The 19864-nt window shown below is 54.6% G+C and overlaps 1 protein-coding gene, 1 long non-coding RNA gene and 1 other non-coding gene across 4 annotated transcripts; 2 read left to right on the top strand and 1 right to left on the bottom strand.

The window, feature by feature from the left end:
- Positions 1-431: 431 nt before the first annotated feature.
- On the bottom strand, positions 432-17382 carry PICK1 (protein interacting with PRKCA 1). 2 transcript variants are annotated; one of them, XM_065943730.1, is made up of 13 exons: positions 17127-17382; positions 16875-16972; positions 15380-15491; positions 11017-11145; positions 8900-8966; positions 7603-7692; positions 5081-5134; positions 4636-4698; positions 3761-3894; positions 3304-3396; positions 2438-2488; positions 1665-1809; positions 432-1244 (listed from the first exon to the last, which is right to left on the bottom strand). In XM_065943730.1, the coding sequence occupies exons 2-13, from the start codon at positions 16913-16915 to the stop codon at positions 970-972; spliced, it is 1254 nt and encodes a 417-aa protein (XP_065799802.1). In that variant the 5' UTR covers positions 16916-16972; positions 17127-17382; the 3' UTR covers positions 432-969. The 2 variants fall into 2 exon arrangements, with proteins under 2 accessions (XP_065799802.1, XP_065799803.1); XM_065943731.1 differs by having other exon boundaries at positions 17225-17378.
- LOC136173913 (uncharacterized) lies at positions 6927-12184 on the top strand. The gene is made up of 3 exons (XR_010664374.1): positions 6927-7702; positions 10052-10132; positions 12146-12184. It is a non-coding gene; the product is annotated as an uncharacterized lncRNA (long non-coding RNA).
- A 1465-nt stretch (positions 17383-18847) lies between the features above and the next one.
- On the top strand, positions 18848-18920 carry TRNAG-UCC (transfer RNA glycine (anticodon UCC)). Its single transcript has one exon. It is a non-coding gene; the product is annotated as a tRNA-Gly (tRNA).
- The last annotated feature ends 944 nt before the right edge of the window (positions 18921-19864 follow it).

Here is a 19864-nt window from a genome sequence, read left to right as displayed (position 1 = left end):
ATGGCCAGGCACCCTTAACACTCTCCCCATTTGGGGCCTTGGGTCTGCCTGACCCAGTATCTGTCCCGTCTTTCCCCAAATAAAGGTATAGCTCAAGCGGTGAAGGGTCACAGAGGAGGGAGGATACAAAATGCTCCACAGAGCAGAAAGCCTGGGAGGTAGCGGGGAAAGTGGAGTCTTCTGAACTTGATGGATCTGAGTCCAAATCTCACTTCTTCCCCACACACCACAGGGCCTTGAGCAAGCCTCTCCTCAGCCTCAGTTTTCCATCTGTACATGGGGACAGCAGTGCTCATCCAAAGAACTGCTGTGAGGAGTCAGTGCCGTAACGGCAATGTCGGTGAACCATGTTGCCCCCCTCCGTGATCAGGAAGGCAGGAGAGGGGGCATCGAGGGGAGAGAGGGTCTGAGGCCACTGCAAAGAGCCTGGCTCCATCTGGGTTTGTGTTTATTCAATACAGGCCCAGGGCCCAGGCCTCCCCAGGGAAGTGGCTGAGCCAGGGGAATAAAATAAATAAAGGCTGCGGAGGTGAGTGTGGACTGGGGTGGGGCCAGCCTAAGGAGAGGCGAGGGTACACATGAATGCTGGCCCCCAGCTCGGCTGGCCACCTGCGGGCCCCCCGACTCCTGGCAGGCTTGGGGTGGGGCCGGCGGAGATGCCCATGAGCAATGAGTCCTGGAATCCTGCCACCTCCGACCCCTCTTTCTTTCTGCCCTCTTTCTCCTCCCTAAGGCAGGTTGGGAGACCAAGGTCTCTGGCTGGCTGGGGGTGGGGGGTGAGGGGTGGAGGTGGAGGGGGCCACGGCCCCGGAGCCCATCCTGGGCGGGCCACCCGGGTTCGCCGTGCAGGACAGAGCAGCCGGGAGGCACGCGCCCCAAGCCAGCAGGCCTTTATGCGCCGCACACCCTGTCGTGCGGCTGCGTCCTCCCACTCACCCTGCCCCCTGGACCCGCACCCCGAGGGGGCACTCAGGAGTTACACCAGCTCCCGCCCTTGTCCAGGGGCCCGGCAGCCCCTCGAGAATCCCTGGGCGGTTCCCCAGCGGCCGTGTCCTCCTCGTCTTCGTCCTCCTCATCCTCGCCGTCCGTGAACTCGTCCTGGCTGAGGCCGTAGGCCAGCGTGGTGTGCGCCAGGTCCACCTCGATGGGGAAGACGTCGGCGTCACGCAGCACCGCGTAGCAGTCGTTGTAGTACTTGGACATGGTAGACACGAAGCGCTGCAGCTGGAACACGATGTCCTGGACTGGGGCAGGAGGGGCAGGCGGACGGCGCCGGTGGGCCAGGCTGCCTGCGCACGGGGCCTGACCGACCCTGCCACCCCTGGGCTTCCCTTTTATGCACCTCACTGCCCCCTGGCACCCTGGGAGGGGGCCAGGCCAGCCAGGGCTGCCCAGCCCTGCGCAGAACCCAGGCCTCCCCGCTCCCAGTTCAGGCAGTGGAGAGAACTGCCAGGGCCGGGATGGGTGTGGGGATGATGGGACTACACCCCATGGAGCCCAGGGGACACGGCCAGGCTCTGGGAAGCTCCCATCTCGGGTCTGACTCAGAGCCAGTCTGCCACGGGCTGTCCCTGGGAGCTCGGGTGAGTGCTGGACCTCTCGGAAACGGGGAGGAGGATGGCATCGGGCTGGCCCGAGGCCGAGCGCGGCCCGCAGCCCCTCACCGTGTTTCTGGTCGAGCAGCTCCATCTTCTCCAGCACGTCCTTGCGCATCTGGGAGAAGCGGGCGCGGGCCTCCTGACGGCAGCGCAGGATCAGGCGGTACTCGTAGTTGCCTGTGCTCACGCGGTACAAGGGTTCCCCGAGGGCCTGGGCCCGGGGGGAGCACGTCAGGGACCCTGGGCAGGCGGGGGTGGGGGGTGGGGGCAGGGAGGCTGCAGAGAACCTGCCAGCTTGCAGCCCCCCACCACATAGCACTTTTCAAAGCTGCCACTGTTCCCTGTTTCTGAGACGCCTGCAGTTGCTAGAAGTGCTTAGGGATGGCTTTGTGAAAAACAAAACAAAAAAACCCAGACTCTTGCCACATTAAATGAGTGTTGAGTCATAGAGGGACCCTGCTATCAAAAATATTAAAAACTAACGAGTAAAAAAAACCAGCTCTCAGGAGTGAGAGGAAAGGCATTCTTTTTTTCCTGCAGGAGCCTCACCAAGTCTGGAGGGCTGCTGGTCTGGGAGCAGGTGGTGGGCATGGTTTCACAGCAAAAATGGCCAGCACTTGGGCGGCCTGCAGAGGCCAGGGAAGGAAGGGAAGGACAGCCACCAGATCTCCACAAACAGGGGCCTGGCCAAGCCCCCAGGCCTCTCCTGGGCGGGCCCGTCCCACCCCGTGTCCCTGGCAGGCCCAGGATGCTCTTGGGGCCCTGTGAGGCAGGCAGGGAGAGGTGTGTGCGCCCCGAGCCACTCCAGTGCCAGGGCCGTGCTCCCCCGCCCCACTCACAATGTAGCTGTACTCCTCGTCGTCCATCTCCTTGACCTTCAGGCAGTAGGACTGTGGGACAGGTGAGGCCAGGCTGTCAGGGGGGCTGCACCGCCTGGGTGCTCACCCTGACGGCCCCAGTTCCTCCCGTGCCACCCTGGAGCCCTCGGCCACCCAGAGGCCACCCAGAGGATCAGCTGTGCCAGGCCTTGTGGGCCCTGCGCGCCCTGAGCTGGAACGAGCTGAGACGCGTCGGACAGAGGCTGGCCCCTTGCTCGGGCTGGCCCTTGCTCTGAGGCTCAAGGTGGTGAAGGCACTCATCTGGAATGATGGCAAGGGCCTGCAAGCCCAGACTTTACACTCAACTCCCAAGAGATGCTCTGGGCTAAAGGATTCCAAGATCCAAAGAACTTGAGGAAGCCCCTGAAGACCCATGTTACACACAGGTCTATCGAAGGCTCTGACAAGTCCTAAAGCAAAGGACTTGGGCCTCCTCGGTAGAGTATTTTTCCTCAACTCTTTTGACCACAGAATTATCATTTGAACATAAGACTCATGAACATCCATGTTATAACCAGTGACCTAGACTGATCCATTGTTAAAAAAGTGACCGAAAAGAATTCCCATGGGGTCAGAGTGGGTCCCAAGTGAGGGCTCTACCCACCCCAGGGCTCCTCTGAAGAGTCAAGGCAGGGCCTAGGCTGCTGCCTGATCCCCGAGCACCTCCCGAGGCCCCTGGTCCCACGTCCGCAGTCAAGTGTCACCGAGGTCCTGGCCCTGACCTGCTGGCCGTCAAGCGGCTGACTCAGGAAGAACAGACCTCCAGGTGGGCTCTGACCGCAGCAGACCAGGCCCACCCCCCACCCAAGAGGCTGGGGCCCACTCACCAGGTACTCGAACTTCACATCCAGGTACTTCTTGATGGTGAGGCGAGTGTCCGGGATGGCTTTGTTGAGGTACGTGTTCAGGTCTGTCAGCATCTGGAAGGTGAGGTGGGGTGGACGCTTAGGCCCCCGTGGGCAAGGGCGGGTGAAGGCTGGCTAGGGTGACAAGGAATGGCACTGATGTGGACTCAGGTGTCAGAGCCGAAGGGCGCTTGCAGACCGCCCTGTCCATTCCAAGAAGGCAAAGACAGCCCAGGCCAAGGGTGGAGCCAGGGCCAGAAACCAGCCTGGAGGTCAGTGCTGAGGCCGTGGAGGAGGAAGGACTCAGCCGTGGTCAGCTGTAGCAGCCCAGCCCCAAACCAGGGCCTAGATGCTGCGACTCCAGAACAGGACACTCTCCGCTGGCCACACTGCCCCTCCCCGCTCACCTACGGACCCATGCACGCTCCACGTGACCTACCGGCTTGATGGTCTTCAGGAGCCGGATGCCAAACTTCTCGATGCTGCGGTGGGCATCGGCGAATTTCACAAAAGCCTCACTCGCAGCGGGCTGGGGCTCCCGCACCCCGATCACAGAGAACACGTCCCCAAAGGCTGCGTGACAAGTTTGTCCTGAAGGCCGCCCCTACTTGACCCCTTAACGGAGAAGCCAGGGATTTGTTGGGGAGAAGCAAGGTGGGGGGCGTGGCGGGTCGGAGGTCGAGGTCCGCCGGTGGTCTACATCCCAGGGAGGTGGGTCTAAACCTCAAGAAAGGTGGATCTACACCCCTAAGAGTTGGACCTGTATCCCTAACGAAGGTGGGTCTACATCCAAGGAGCTGACCTCGTTCCCTGAAGTGACCAGACCATGGGAGGAAGACTGGGTCAAAGCGGAGGAGGTAAAACCGTCTGGGAGCAGAGTACTGGTCTGGGAATCTGGTCCTAAGGTCAACCCTCCCCCAAAGGAGCTGGGTTACTGCTGCTTCTACCTGGGCTTTGTTTTCCCAGCTGTAAAATGGGGTTAACGGAAGCTAACAAACTTGTAGGAAACATGATCAGGAACAAGCAAAGGGCTCGTACATTGTAAGCGGCAGTATAGATAGACAGGACAGGGCCTGCACGAGGACCTTCTGCGCCCCACAGGAGCCTAGCGGTCAAGAGGCTCCCCGCTGGCCCCATTCATCACACCCCCAAATCTGGCGTGAGGTCAGATGCTGCAGGGTCTGCCTGAGCCTGGGCAGCAGAAAGGCCCCGGAGAGGAGCTTGCCCTCACCCTCCCCGTGGGGGTGTCGGCAGGTGCTGAGCCCAGAGCAGGGTTTTCTCCAGGGTCATGCAGCAGGTTCAGGGCGTCCTTACCCCGGTGCGTCTGTGACAGCTCATAAAAGGCCCGGAGGAGGTTCTTAGTGTGTTCCGTCATCCCTGTGGGAGAGACCCAAAACGAGAGGGACAGAGGCACACACTGGGGACCACGCTGGCCCAGGACACGGCCTCCAAAGCCCCACCCCACCCGAGGCCCACACCATCCCTGAGGTTCACTTTTCTCACTAGGTTTATGTGTGCAGTTCTTCTTTACGGGCACGGGTCACTTTTATAATCAGAAAAAGCATGTCTTTAGATTTTCTTCCTTTAAGAATTTTTAATGACCATGGTCCTAGAATTGTGTGGGCTGGCTCCCTGCCCCCACTGCCATCACGTTTAGAGCGGGGCTCCGGAGCTCTAGCTGGGAGAGAACCAGGGCCAGGTACTTCCCCTACAGTGCCCACCCACCCAGGGCTGCTGGCCGGAGGGTGTGCCTGCCCACCTTTATACAGCTCAGCAGTCCGCTCCAGCTCCTCAAGCCTCTTGACGAGCCCATCTGTGGGGATCAGAGAGCCAGGGGTGAGGAGAGAGACCCAGGATCACTGGAGCCAGGCTTGGGAGGGGCAAGGTGGCCCCCAGAGGAGAACCAGGAACAGCATGGGGCAGGGTGCCAGGGACGGGGATTGGGCACCAGGGTAGGCTGGGCTCGCGGGTGTTTTGTGACGAGCCCAGTACATCCAGACAAGGGAGGGCAGCAGGGCGATCCTCAGGAGGCTCCTGTGATAAGCACCACCCCAGGAGGCTGGGACACACGGAAGGGGCAGAAAGGTGACAAGGATGCGGGTGCTTCCAGAAGTGAGGAGTGAAAACTGGATTGGGCCCTCCCCAAGGCCATGCCCAGGGGTAGCTGCCCACGGCCAGTGGAAGGTAAGCCCCTGCCTAGCAGTCAAGGACCTGGCCAGGACTTCCAACACACACCCTGCCGACGGCCAAGAAGCAAGGCAGTCAGAGACAAGCGGGAGAGACGGGATGCATCGACAGTGAGTCTTAAGGCAGGCTCCAGGCAGCCCGCCACCATCTGGCAGCTCAGAAGGGAGCACAATCTGGGAGGGAAGAGCGTGCACTGGGGCGGGCCTTGGTGACCATCTTCGATGGCTTCACAGGTGTTCATCCTGCACCCACTATGTGCCAGACCCTGTGTTGGACCAGGGAATGACCTTGGTGAATGAAATCTGAGTGGTGCTTTCCAGGCTCCTGGTCTAGCGGTGACAGTGGCCAGGCCACGGCTGGCAGGGGCAATAAGGGCTGTCAGGGGAGGGATGGGGGCAGCTGCCGCACCTCCAGGGCTCAAGATAGGAACAAGTGGATGGCCAGGGCCGGGGCTGCATTCCAGATCAGGGTGGGGCGGGGCTCCAGCCAGCAGTGATCACCACTCTCCTCCATGATAGGGGTGAGGCCACACCCACCTCCCTACCAGGAGCACGGGGAGCAAATGTGGGGCAGGGTCCATGTTGGTGACTTCCTGGCCCAGAGCCTCCTAGGCCAGTAAGGCCTGGCCTTACTGAAGCCCTCCACCCAGCTCAGTCCTTTCTCCACATGAGCTTTTTGGGGCAGATGACTTCCCCCATCTTATAGGGACAACCAAGGTTCAGAGAGGTAAAGCAACTTGCCTCAAGGCACACAGCGAGGGCTGTGCAGGCCAGGGTGCCTTCTGCCCACCTCCCCAGTTTCCTGTGCTGACCTGGGCCAGGGTTTTCTGAGTGGGAGGAGAGGAAGAGGGTTGTAGAAGCCGGGTCTGGATTCTTAAATCTGGGCAGAGAAGGCAGCCATGTGTCAGGCTGTCAGGGAGGAAGGTTTGGGTTCTGGGGGTTGGTGTGGTGCACCCCAGAGGTCTTTAGGAGGCTTCAGCCACTGGGCTGGCCTCCAGGCCCCAGATCCCCAGAGCCCTGGCACCCGGCCAGCCTGGCAGCGAAGGAGCCACGTAAGCGCCGTGCTGTTGTTTTTAGCTGGGTCATGGGACATCATGACAGCTTCAATTTTAGAAACCCTATTTAAGGCTGGGGAAATTGCAAGGTTTGGGGGGGAAAAAACACAACAACCAGTTCTAATTCCATCTCGACGCATGGTAACTACAGTAACAGGGATTTATAGGCACCAAGAAGCTGGAAATAGCAGCCGCCACTTTTGTACACCCTCTGGAACAAGCTCAGACCCCACCCCCGACGTCCCAGCCAATAAAGCCCAGTGCACCCAGCTGAGCCTACAATTTCTATCAGTATTTATATCTGTCCCCGCACGTACACCGCAGAGCTGCTGCTATTTATAAACTCAGGCTGGTGACGGCAGGAGTGGGACTGAGTGTTTCACTGGTCCCCCCCGCCCTGGGGAGAGCGCGTGTGCACACGCATGGGTGGGTGTGAACGTGTGGGGAGAGAGCGTGTGTGCACAGGAATGTGTGGGTGTGAATGTGCGTGTACTCGGTTTTCCCTGCTGCGGGAGGAGCGCGCGGCCACCTCCAGGTCTGAGCAGGAACTGCTGGGACGCGGCAGCAGCACCACCTCCTGGAGAGAGGCAGGGGGCCGGGTAAGCAGCCGGGCAGCAGCCGGGACAAGCCGGGCTGACGAGAGGGCACAGGGTGGAACTGCGGCAGGGGTGGGGGGAGGCCTGGCTGTGGGAGAGCAGCTGGAGGGCAGTGGCGAAGGCACCAGCTTGGGGAGCTTGGCAGGAGACACCTCCCCCCACCATGAGTGTCTCATCTGTGACTTGGGCCTGTCTGTGAAGGCTGCTGGAGGGCGGGGGACATTGGCTGTAAGAGGCCTTCACTGTGCACTGTGGGCGCTCTGTGGGAGCTTGGAGAGGCCTCCAGGGAGGCAAAGAGATGGTGAGTATCAGCCCCACCAGCAGAGGCCCGGCCCAGGCCAGCGGGACACACACAGGTCTGGTGGGCAGCCGTGGTGCCCCCTCCCCGGAGGTCTGGGCCTGAGGCCCCTGGGACCAGAGGTAGGGGGGTGGGAGGAGACTCACCATTGCACAGGATGGCCCGGCTCAGGCCCAGAGCATCTGCCGTCCCCGAGCTCATGTTCTCGACCAACCGATGCTTCACCTTCTTCAACACTGGGATCAGGTGAGAAAAGGACTTGTGATGTAGAGTCTGGGCCCCCAGGGCCAACCCCGTTCCATCACGACTCACTGGGAGCAACAGCAGGGGCGGAACTGGGGTTTGGGGTGGGGGTGACTATGAAGTAGGGAGGGTCCTGGCAGGGGGTTCTGGGCTCCCTGCCCTTTTCACTCTCTACTTGACAGAGGTATTGGGAGCCTAGAAGGGATAAATATCTAAGGCGCTTAACTGAGGGTCTAGCACTCAAAGTGGCTATCGACTCCCACTGAGATCCAGAGCTGCCTAGGCCTGACACTGGCTGACGGGCCCAGCAGGGAGAACCCCCTCCTCCGTCTCTCCTCCACACCCGGGAGCAGAAGCACCATCCATGACAACTGGCCCCAGGCTCCAGACTCAGTTACTGCATATGTGGTCAAATAGTCTTTCCAATGGGAGACTAAAACCAAAGGGTTTTAGAGGAAGAACTTCCGGGACAGACTTGACCTGCCCTTAGCCTCTTTTCTTAAAAACCAGAAGGCAACCGTGGCCCAAGGGTGGAGGAAAAGGGTGCTGGGCCCCAGAGCCAAGAGATCTGGGTGGGCCTTCACCCAGAGGCACAGCGCCTCCCTGGGTCCCGGGCTCTGATGTGCAATGAGGTGGCTGGTCCAGAGGACCTTGAAGCTACCATCCAGCTCCTGAGCCTGGAAGCTTCTACAGAACCAAGGCCCAGCCCCCTGAGCAGGAGATTATGTGTCCCAGGGCATGCTGTGGGCTGAAGGGCTGGCCTCTGCCCCAAACCTGAGGGCCAGTCCAAACCCTAAGGTTTTCTGGCAGCAGGTGGGCAGAAGAGGCCAGGGTTGAGTGGGGTGTGCAGGTGGGCAGGCGGTACCAGGCAGGGCTGGGCTGCCCTCCCCTTTCAGAGTGGTGAGGGACTGGGCCTGGTGAGCTGGAGGGCTGCCCTACAAAGGACAAGCTTACGGCAGGAAGGCACCAGAGGAGGCGGTCAGGGGAGGTAGGGGAGTGAAACATTAGGCAGGGAGAAACCAGAGACAGGTTCCAGGGACCAGCTGCAAGGGGAGCACCCCTGGGTCCTCCCAGGGGCTTTGGATCGGCTTGGTCAGAAGGGTCAGGGAGCACAGCCAGGTGACCACTGACACACTGCCACAAGGAGACAGAATGGGAGCCTGTGGAGCTCCTGGACGCCACTGCCCCGGCCCCGCTTACCAATGTCCAGGGACATGCCCTGCTTGGGGTCGGCCTGCAGCTTGTTGTAGTGGATGGTCACCTCCCCCTGGAACAGCAGGACAGCAGAGCTGTGATGGGGCCCCCGGGCTCCAGCCCCTTCCCTGAGGAGGCCTGTCTGCCCTGGTGTCTGTGGTCATCAAAGAACCCTGAGCCCTGTGAAAGGGCTCCTTCTCCTCTCTCTACACCAGGCCACGGACAATCAGCAGGGACAGGGCAGACAGGGTCCCTGGGGTCACAGAGCTCACAGCCCAGTGGTCTGTGACATTGTGTGCCCCCGCCCTCCCCCATGCCACGGCCACACCGCAGACCTCTGCTGGCTCACTTCCCCTGTCGCTCAGAGGGCCTCCTAAACCAGCCCCCTTCTCAGGAGTCCCGCCATTCACCCCACAAACACATCTGAGCACCTTCTCCGTGTCGGGTGCTGGTGGTGCTAGGGAGCAGGTACGAGGGCAGCCCCAGCTCCCCAGAGCACGAGGCCAGCAAGAGAGGCTGATGCAATTCGTGGAATTATATCAATCGCAGTCCAGTGAATGGACGAGAAGTAGCTGGCTTCCCTCGAGAAGGCTGCCCTGACCACGTGAGGCCACCACAGTCAGTCTCATGCTTGAAATCCTAAGACCCTTGAACTGGGGGCTGAATTCATCCAGATACAAAACAGGATTTCAAAACTGCATCCTGAAGGGAAACCAAAGTGAGCTGAGGCCGTGAGTCAGGGGTGGGTGCAAAAGGCTGCCTTGCAGGGTGCTCAGGGCCGCTATGGAGCGCAGCTGTGGGGGAGGAAGGAGCACCAAGGCGGGACCAGATCTGGGCTCTGCTCCAGCCGTGTGACCACAAGCAGCTCCTTCCCTCCCGCTGGGCACTGATAAGACGGGTGCCCGGATCTCTGCCAAACGTGGGGGCTGGGGAGTCCCCAGGCAATGGCAAGGCCACGCGCACCTGCCAAGAGCTCCTATTCTCACGGGTAATGTGAGAGGCTGGCGCGAGACAGGCTTGGAGGACAAGGAGGGTCCTGGTGGCTAGAGACGGGGGGAATGAGAAGAGGGATCCAGAGGCGGGGCACACGCACCCCAGCTCTGTATCAGAATGAAACATGGCCCACCACCTCCCATGTTGCGCTCCTCTGCCCAACAGGAAAAGCCCAGGACAGTAAACTCCAGACCAGGCAGAGCAGAACAAAGGGGAAAAGGTGGAAGCTGTGGATCCGGGGCTAAGGTAAGAAAGACGAACCTTCAGGGATGCTGGTACCAGGCCTTTAAGACACAGAGGGAGGGAGGGAAGTGAGGGAAGGTTTGGCTGGATGGGGTGAGGGAGCCCAAACACTCAACCAAGCTCAACAGGCAGCTGGGCGCTTGACTCTCAGAGTGTTAAATCATCCTGAGGCTTTGTGCCTTCTTCACTGTTTTGGTTTCACAAGAGCTACCAGCAGCAAAAATCTCCAAAAACATGGCAGAAGGGCTGTATGCTTTTGGGCGTGGCAAGAGTGCTGTCTGCCATTCAGGGAGACAGGGGCTCTGCAGGGAAAGGCCTTGGCCTGCAGCAGGGCGGGGGAAGCAGAAAATAGGCAGCATGCAGTCTGGTGTACTGAATAGGACACCAGCAGCTGGACACGGAGCTGCCCTGGGGCCCAGAGGGGTCCCTGGGCGGATGTGTGAGCCCAGGAGGACCCACAGGACTGAAAGCTCCTACAGGGAATGGCGGGTGGGGTGCCTTTTTCTCTCTTACACCCTCTTGGGCCTAGCACGGCTCAGAAGACATTTCCTGGGTGTCTACTGACCCAGGTAGGTTCACTGTGGACTTCTAGCTTCGGCTCCAGCCCTGACTGGGGACATGCTGGCTCGCCCCAAGGTGTGGTTCTGAGTCTGACAGCTCCCCTGGGAGCTCGAGGGCAGGACCTTTGAGTCGTGGTGCCCACTCTCTCACCAGGGCCCAGGGCACGTCCTGGAGTGTAATCAGCATCTCCCAAATGAGCCGGGGGGAAACTGAGGGAGCTGGGATGTGACAGACCCTGAGGCGCCGAGGAGGGATCTGGGTAAGAGGCCTCGGGCAAGCTGGAGGTCTCAGAAGGGCCGCTGTGCCCATTCCAGCAGCAGCCTTACCTTCACCTCCTGAATCATCTTGGCCACCTCCACCTTAGTTTTTCCTTTGATTGACCTGCCATTGACCCCCGTGATCTCATCGCCAGCTGCCACAGTGCCGTCCAGCGCAGCGGGCGTGTTGTCAAACACCTGTGGGTGTGGAAGGGGTGGGCGGGAGGAAAGGAAAGCTGGGAAGAAAGCTGGCGGCGGGCAGGCATTCCCTCCACCCCGACCAGCACCAGCCCTGTCCTGGTCTCTACTCTCTGTCCCTTACGTGGCGAGGAGAAGGGCAAGGAGAGAGAGCACCCCAACAGCCAGAAATGAATGACCCACATTCTTGGGGGAAAGGGAAGGAGGACAGGAGGTAAATGTGACTGATGAGACGTCCCTTTTCTGCTATCAACTGCACCCAACCTTACACACCCACTGGAGGCTTTGTTCCTCCAAAGTCATTTCTTTAGATTTTCCAACAACGCTGCTCAGGGCTGACTCAGAGCGCCAAAGCACCGCTGATCAATTCCTGCAACCTCACTGCAGTCCCCAAGGAGCAAGGGCCGCCCCCACATGAGCTCCTCCTCCCAAAGTTACCCCGTCCAGGGTGTCTGTGCTCACTGGCCCAATGTGGCTGAATGTGTTTGTTAAAAGGACACAGATAGGGCGAGATACTCAGGATGAGCAGGTGACAAAAGTGTGTGCTGTTGAGTCCCACAGCCCCATAGGCCCTGTGGGGCCCCAGAACGCCGGCAGGCAGGCTTACCTGGAGCCTGGAGCCTCAGGAGCCTGGAGAGGGGACCCCACCCAACAGCTCTCAGCAAAGGCCTCTCTCTGTGGGCACTGGGAGGCTGGCTGACGCCCCACAGTAGAACCTACCAGCTGACTCTGCCACCACACAGAACTGTGAAAACTGTCGTGACTGAGGGCTCGCTCTTAGGTATAAAGACGGGTGGGGAATACTGGGCCCTTGAAAAAGTATCCCATGCGAAAAACACTGAAACATTTAAACAGAAAAAAGAACCACAGGAAACAGGAACAAAGCAGGGACAATAATGTGAAATATTATGAAAATAAATGGAATAATATGAAATATGTTTATATTTATATAATATGAAATATTTATATAATATTCTTATATAATATAAATATATTTCAGATATATTCATCTTATATATATATGAAAATAAAAAGAAAACTACAATTAACACACAGAGATCTGAAAAACAAGAACAGGACGATGTAAAAGGATCATTTCGAAAATAGGAAAGATCTCATAGAAACACAAAACATAATTGAAATGGAAAATGCCAAAGGAACTTCGGAAACCAAGCAGAGGGAAGCAAAAAAGAGATGGTCAGAAAACAAGAAAGGGAATATTAAAAGATCAATGGAGGAAGCCCAGATTTTAACCAACAGGAAGCCCAGAGTTTAACCAATAGGAAGCTCAGAGTTTAACCAACAGGAGTCTGAAAGAGGGAACAGAGAGCAGGACAGCATCAGGGATATTACGTGAGATGCAGAAGAGAAAGACATGGGGTCTCCAATGAACCTGCCCCTTGAGGTTCCAGCACAATAGACAGAGAAAGGATCATGCCAAGAGCCATCATCATGATGCTTCAGAATGCCAGGGACAAAAAGAAGTGCCCAAGAGTTTTGATGGACCAAGAATAAAACACGTTACTGCAAATAAATAATCACAAATAAGATTGGCATCACCAGACAGGACAACTATGCTGATGGCAAAAGACAGTAAAACGACACCAGCCAATTTCTAAATGAAAATCATTTTCAACCTTGAGGTTCATTCTTGAATTTGAGCCACTCAAGTGTTAATTGAAAGGAATATGGGAACAACAACAACAACAACAAAAACAGAATGAGACACTTACAGAGACACAAGTTCTCAAAAAATTTACTGCCCTAGCAGCCTTTCTCAGAAACCTACAGGAAACATGTTCCACCAACATGGGGGAAGTAAGCCAAGAAAGAGGGATCCTGGAGATGAGGGAATCCAACCCACCAGAGGGGAGGGAAGGGGTGGTTCAAAGAGGAAAGACCAGGGGTGGAAGACAGAAAGCTGATGGGAAATGTTTGAGGTAAATGTACTGAAAACACAAGGAGAATGCAAATGGAAAAAAAAAGAAAAAAAAAGAAATTACTTGTTTTAAAAAAAGAAGATTGAGTTAAGAAAAGAAACACAGGCTTTCTCAAAAAATTAAACACAGAGTTAGCATATGACCCAGAAATTTCGCTCCAGATTTATATCCAAAAGAAATGGAAACATATGTCCACACAGAAACTGGACATGAATGTTTATAGCAGTGTTATTCACAACAGCCAAAAGGTACAAACAACGCCAATGTCCATGAACAGATGAATGGATAAACAAATGGTGGTCCAGCCATTACAATGGGATGCTATTCAGCCATGAAAAGAAGGAAGGACTGAAACGGGCTGCAAGGTGAATGAACTTCAGTGCGACATGATCACTCAAGGGCATGGGTGGTTGTCTGGGTGATGAGACAGCTCTGAAACCAGAGATGGTAGCTGCATTCCGTGAGCGCACTAAAATACCACTGAGTTGTTATATTTTAAAACCATTATTGTATGCTATGTGAATTTCACCACAATAAAAATATTTTTTGAAAAAGTACAAACACAGAAGACCATTAAGCTCGGTACATAAAACCTTACTATGCTCTGAGCTCTCTGAGGTGGGAGGGCCTCTGTTTTCTTGCTTTCTTAACTCTAGCGTCTGCAAAATACCCTGGCCAGGCCCTGAGAAAATATTTCCCAAACATGATACCTATTGCACTGACACAGACTGAACCAAAATTGACAAGATAACCATGCTAGGAAGATGGAGTGAGAGGAAACAGTGGTGTGGGAAGAAAGTTAAATTCTCCTTTCCTTGGCTGAGAGAAGCTGATACATGTTTACAAGGGACAGATCAAGAAGTAACAGGATAAGCATCACTGAGAAAAATGGGACCTCTGACCTGAATCTATAGCTAAAAGGGTGGGAAGCAGTGTTGCTTCTGGGATTGGGGTGGAGGCAGGCCTGCGAAGGGGGAAGGGAGGCAAGATGGGGTTGAGCAGGGAATTGCTTATTTGACATTGGCCTTTTAGTACTCTTGACTTGTTGAAAGCAAGTCAGAGAGTCTTTGATTAAAAATAAAACTGAATTTTGAAAAAAAATCAATTCTACTATTTATAATCATGGTTCATACTAAGGACAAACCTGGTCCTCAGCAGGGGGCGGGGATGGAGGGGGAGGTGGCACAGGAGGCTGAACATGCAGATTTTGAGGAGGTCAGGCCTGGGGGAGGCCTCCCTAATACCTCCTGGGTCAGAGAAGGCCAAAAGGCTTGTAAAGGCCACATCCTGAGCGAACAAAACCAGATGCAGGAATCTCCATCTTCAAGGCCTTAGAAGTGACTCTTTTGCAAGATCCTAAGAAAGACTGTTTCTCATCTGCCACCAATGGCTATTTAGCTGAGAAGGTTAGAACAGAACAGAGTCCAGGTCAAGTTGATGTCTATGGGAGCAAGCTTCCTTCCAAGACTGCAGAAAGATCACTGACTCTGACCAGCCCCACAGTAAAGAAGGCCAGTCCTCACTTGTGAGTCATGGTTGACAGAGCATCACCAGGGAAGCTCCTGTGCAACAAGGACCACAAACTTGCCCAGTACCGTTGGCAGATCATCTGGGAGAGTGAACTGTCATAAAAACAGAAACAGCTAAAAAAAAAAAAAAAAATAGAAACAGCTGCCATTGAGGGAGTGCTGCTTAAGGGCCAGGAACTATGGGATGTCATTTTTGAGTTTACTCTTCACAGCAACCCAAAGATGCTTGGACCTATGTATTTTACATCCCCAGTTTCCAGGTAACAAAACTGAAGCCCAGAAAGCTTAACAAGCTAATAAGCAGGGAAGCTTGCATTTAAACTCAGGCCATTCATAGTCTTTTAGTCTTTCTACTATGCTTCATACTTGTGTTAGTACCAAAGGTTGATGGTTTTGTTGATTCATTGACAACACTGTTATTGAAGGTTCACTCTTTGCCAGGCATTGTACGAGCTGCTGACTGCAGTGAAAAAGCAAACTGGGATCCTGCCCTCATAGTGCAGAGAGTCTGGAAAAGTGGCTAGATACAGAATTAGTGAGAAAATCCAAGGGTACAGATGGTGGTAAGTGCTGAGAAGGAAAAACAGATTGAAATGACAGAAAAACAAAGGCAGACCTTCTGAGAGGGGGTGTTCGGGGAAGCCCTTCAAAAGAATGAGAAAGAGCCAGCCTTACAGAGTGGAGGAATGAACCTTTGTCGTGTCCAAGTAGGGAGGTGGTTTTCCCCCTCCAGCACCTCCCTCCCACCTCCAAAGCACTCAATACCTGAACAATATACAGGCAGGGACAGTACTGGGCTCCTCCTCCAATGCTGATCCCGATCAGGTTCTGAGCATCCTTCTGCAGGGTCACCTTCCCAGGCACAGTAGGGATTCCACTAGAAAGAGAAGCACGTGCAATTGAGTTTCCTAGAAGAAGGATGACTGGAGGGGATGGGGATGGAGACAGGCTCTCCAAAACCCCCAAGAGCCTCCTAGCGCTGCACGTGCTACAGAGGGAAGCACTTTCTCATTTGGCCAAAAAGGCAGCATTTTGTCATTTTGTGCTAGAACACCGTAGAGCTCTTGGATCCATGATAATGGGGCTCAAACCCCAAGTTGGCCATTTATCAGCTGTGGGTCTTGGATAAGCAAGTCACCCTCTCTGCATCTCAGTTTCCTCATTCATAAAATCATATAGATTAAAAAATGGCCACTTTAAAAGTACATGGAAGCCACTTAACACCAACCCAATCAAGAGTAGGTACTCAAAAAAATAGATCCCCCTTCCCCGTTCTTCATTCTCCCTCTAAGAGTTGAGTCAGACTCTATTCTTGTCACCTTCTCAGCTACATAAATCATAGGCCATCACCTCCAGGAAGTCTTCTCCTGTTAAACTATGTATCACTGATCTCTCAATTGTTATACTCAATTACCTCTCAATTTTCACTATACATTAGCATTTATTTATGTTTTGTGGCAAATACTCTCATTTATTCTCTTATTCACTTGACAAACATTTGCTAGCAACCTACAGATGTTGAGCACCATCAGTGCTGAGGACACAGAAGGGCACTGCAGGCACTGAGTCCCTGCTCTGAGGGAGGATATATTCTAATAAAGAAACTAACTTAATTTTTGAAAATCTCTCCCACTAATCATTTATGTTGGGAAGGAAGGTATGTTTATGATATTCCTATTCATCCTTCAAAACCTAGTTCAATTGCCACCTCTTCTGTGAAAGAAAGAAAGAAAGTGAAGTTGTTCAGTCGTGTCCGACTCTTTGCGACCCCATGGACTGTAGCCTGCCAGGCTTCTCTGTCTATGGGATTCTCCAGGCAAGAATACTGGAGTGGACTGCCATTTCCTTCTCTAATTCTAACAAGAAGACTAACTTAATTTTTGAAAATCTGCCCCACTAATCATTTATGCTGCAAAGGAAGGTGTGTTTATGAAGTTCCTATTCATCCTTCACAACCTGGCTCAATTGCCACCTCTTCTGTGACGCCTTCCCTGAATACCCCAGCAGAGGCACTGCTCAGCTGGCTGGGTTCTCCTTGTAGCCATGTCATTCTCCATTAGGGCCCTTATGGCCCTAAATTGCAATTATCTATCAATATGTCCACAGCTCCCTACAGATGGTGAACTCCTAGAATGGCAGGATTCATTGCAGCTTCTAAGCTTACGCTGAGAAGCAAGGGTCTATGGAACTCGGAAGTCCAGGGATTTAGGGGGCTCTGGGGTTCCTGCACTCGTGGGGCTTGGGGTAACAACATACTCACAGTTTATCCTCTTCGATGTCATAATCCAAGTCTGCAAACATGGTTCCGAGAGTTTCAGTGGGCTGGCTAACTGCCCAGTACGGCAGGGGAATGGGGAACTGGATCCGGAAGAGAAAAGAGGGCAGGGCTTAGGAAACCAAAGTGCCGAAATGCCAACCCTAACCCCGGCTATCAGCGAGCGCCAGGCCCTCCTCCTCCCCTTCGGACGATGGGGGGCTGTCCCGGGGTGGGGGGTGGGTAGGTGATTCTTACTAGGTACAGAGGGGGACTCCAGGCCAGGGCGGGGGGCTCAGATCCCAGAGCCCGCCCCACGGGTCTCCAGGTCCTCGGGGGCTGCCTCTATCGCTCACCGGAAACGTCAGTCCCACAGACGGGTCCGGGCCAGGCTGGCACCTGAACCCACCTGCCGTTCCACCTGTCCGTGGCCGCGACTGTCGCGTCACTTCCGGCGGGACACGGAAGTCCCGCCTTCCTGCCCTGGGTATTTGCCCCGATCCCTGCAAGCAACCCTTCCCTCCCAGCCTCCCGGGGATCCCAGCACCAGGAAAGAGAATAAGTATTGACGGAAGCTCCCCCTTAGCATGAAACAGCGGAAACAGAGTAAAGGTCTGGAGAGGCCGACTGCGCTCAACCCCGCCCCTTGCCCTATGGCCGCCGCCATCTTGGTAAGGGCAGGGTTCTTCCCAGCTTCCTTAGCGGGACGCCGGGGACCAAGACGCCTGGCTGGTTGCCGTGGCAACGGAAGCATCCTCAGGCGGAGGGACCTCCAGCGAAGTTCAGTGGACTACAAACCTCAACAGGTTCCCTTTAACATTTCCAGCACCCCGTGGTAGGGTGCTGTGACTCCTACTAGATGACTGTCCTGGCCGGAAGGATGCTTCGAGATGCCAGTCTAATCTGAGTTTTGCAGGTCAGGAAACTAAGTGCCAGTAAGGGGAAGAGATTTTGTCCAGAGCCTCCCACAGTTGGAGTAAGATCTAGATCGACCTGAGACACCTGCCCCCTAGTCCAGTGTCTTTCTAACACCTGCACGCCTGGGGTCAGTGGCTCTGCTATGGACAGGTTGGATTCCCTTCCTTTCCCTTTACACACCTCCTTTCTCCAAACGCAAACTAAGAGCACCGGGGCAGATGCTTTCTATGATATTTAGTAAAAGACTCCTCACACTCCCTCTCCTCCCTTAGTCCTGGGGAGCAGCACCCTTGGGGTCCCACTGAAGGTCACAGCCCTTGTGTACCTGCGGTTCCGGAAATGCCATCAGTGCTTCCCAGCCAACAAGTCCAAATCTCCTCTCCCCACCAACCTCTGCTGCAGTACTGTGTATAGTAAGTTCCCTGGAGGGGTCGGGACTCCCAGAGCCCCAGTCGTAGCATCTGCCTCATCCAGGAAGCATAGGACCAGGCCTGTCCAGATTCCTCCAGGGGTAGTGGAGGAAGGAGAGATGCAGAAGGGTGATTATCCGCATAACCCATGGCCTGATGGGAGCCCCACCCTCTCCTTCGGGAGCTATTTGAGCATTGGCAGTTGTGCAGAGTACCACAATAGCAATGACTTTTCCATGTACCCACGGCTCCACCATTAAGATCACTTTCACAGGGTTTCAAGGTTCACCTTGATCCTATGAGAGAAGAACAAGTACTGTCAGCCACATTGTGCAGGTAAGGAAACTGAGGCTCAGAGAGGCACTTCCCCTCGTCTCCCAGGTGGTTGGTAGAGCTAGAGCTGGTATTTCCAAGTCCTATCTGCAGGCCAGAATTTCGATTCTAAAAATAGCAGTCTCCAAAGACAGATTATTTAATGTGAACTGTAGTTCTTTCACCTTACAGTAGCCCTAGCTCTTTCCCAGATGCTGCCATCTTGGAGCTAGGGGATCTTGGGTGAGTCACTACCTGACTCTGAGTTCGGTAGACTGGGGACAGTGGTTCTCCCAAAGGTACTTGTGAAGGTCAAGATAAAAAGGAGAAACGGGGACTTCCCTGGTGGTCCAGTGGCTAAGACTCTGCACTTCCAATACAGGGGACCTGGGTTCGATCCCTGGTCAGGGAACTAGATCCCACATGCCACAACTAAGACCCTGTACAACCAAATAAATAAAAATATTTTTTTTTTAAAAAAGGAGAAACAGATGTGAGTGATTTGGAAACAATTCACATGACAGATGTCACTCAAGTCTCTTGACTTCCCCCTACCCCCGGCCAACCCACTTCAGTCCCTCTTCCCAAGGGAGGACAAAATGCACAGCCTCCTCTCTCTTCTTCATTGACTTCCCTGTCTCCCAGGCCCAGCTCTAATCCACCTCTCCCAGACTGCCTTACCAGACAGTCCTGGCTCACAGATCTTGTCTCTTTTTCTGAGCCTCTGGAACTGTTGTTATTTGGATCAAACATAGTTATTTGGCAATTAACTATGTATCATCTTGTTAAATCCGGTCATGGCTTCCCTGAGTCAATTCTATGTTGATTGACTTATCACATGTTTGTATTTTGCCTGGGGAGTTTTATTCCCCTTTAAAACTGGGGCTTAGGGCTCATGTCTTGACAAACCATAAACTTCTCTCCCTATCTCTCTCCTTCCTGAGTTCCCTTTCTGTCCTGACTTTATAATCCCTGGCACATCCCCCCTTCCATAGGATGCCAGGAAGCCATCAACAGGTGTCACTGTGACAAACTTGAAAAAGAAAATCAGGGTGCTTTGTAACACGTGTTCATGTAAAAATACGATGACTCACTTTATATTTGTCAGTGGATAGTTCTCCTGGGTCTGACCACACAGCATGGGAACCTGTTCCAGCCAATTCACGGGGTCAGGTTGGGACCATGAATTCATTTGAAGGGAAAGAAAGTGTGAGTACCTTGTTCCATTGCCATAGTAAGCACTGCTTGTCTTTCCAGCTGGACAGGAAGTTCCTGGGGGCAGATCTTGTCCTTCTCTGTATCTCCCACAGAGCCTGGCACAGCACCTGGCTGCAGACGACATACTGTAATTGTAGC

The sequence above is a fragment of the Muntiacus reevesi genome, chromosome 1 (assembly GCF_963930625.1).
Source record: "Muntiacus reevesi chromosome 1, mMunRee1.1, whole genome shotgun sequence".
NCBI classification, from domain to species: domain Eukaryota; kingdom Metazoa; phylum Chordata; class Mammalia; order Artiodactyla; family Cervidae; genus Muntiacus; species Muntiacus reevesi.
The sequence above is the reverse complement of the archived record's forward strand: the minus strand, read 5'-3'. Positions and strand labels throughout refer to the sequence as shown.

Excerpts from the sequence above, each read along its gene's own strand:
- PICK1 (XM_065943730.1), bottom strand. The coding sequence starts at position 16,915 with ATGTTTGCAGACTTGGATTATGACATCGAAGAGGATAAACT. Across the intron at positions 8,967-11,016 it reads AGATGATTCAGGAGGTGAAG|GGGGAGGTGACCATCCACTA; the intron begins GTAAGGCTGCTG and ends CTGCTGTTCCAG. Across the intron at positions 7,693-8,899 it reads GGGCATGTCCCTGGACATTG|TGTTGAAGAAGGTGAAGCAT; the intron begins GTAAGCGGGGCC and ends ACCTGATCCCAG.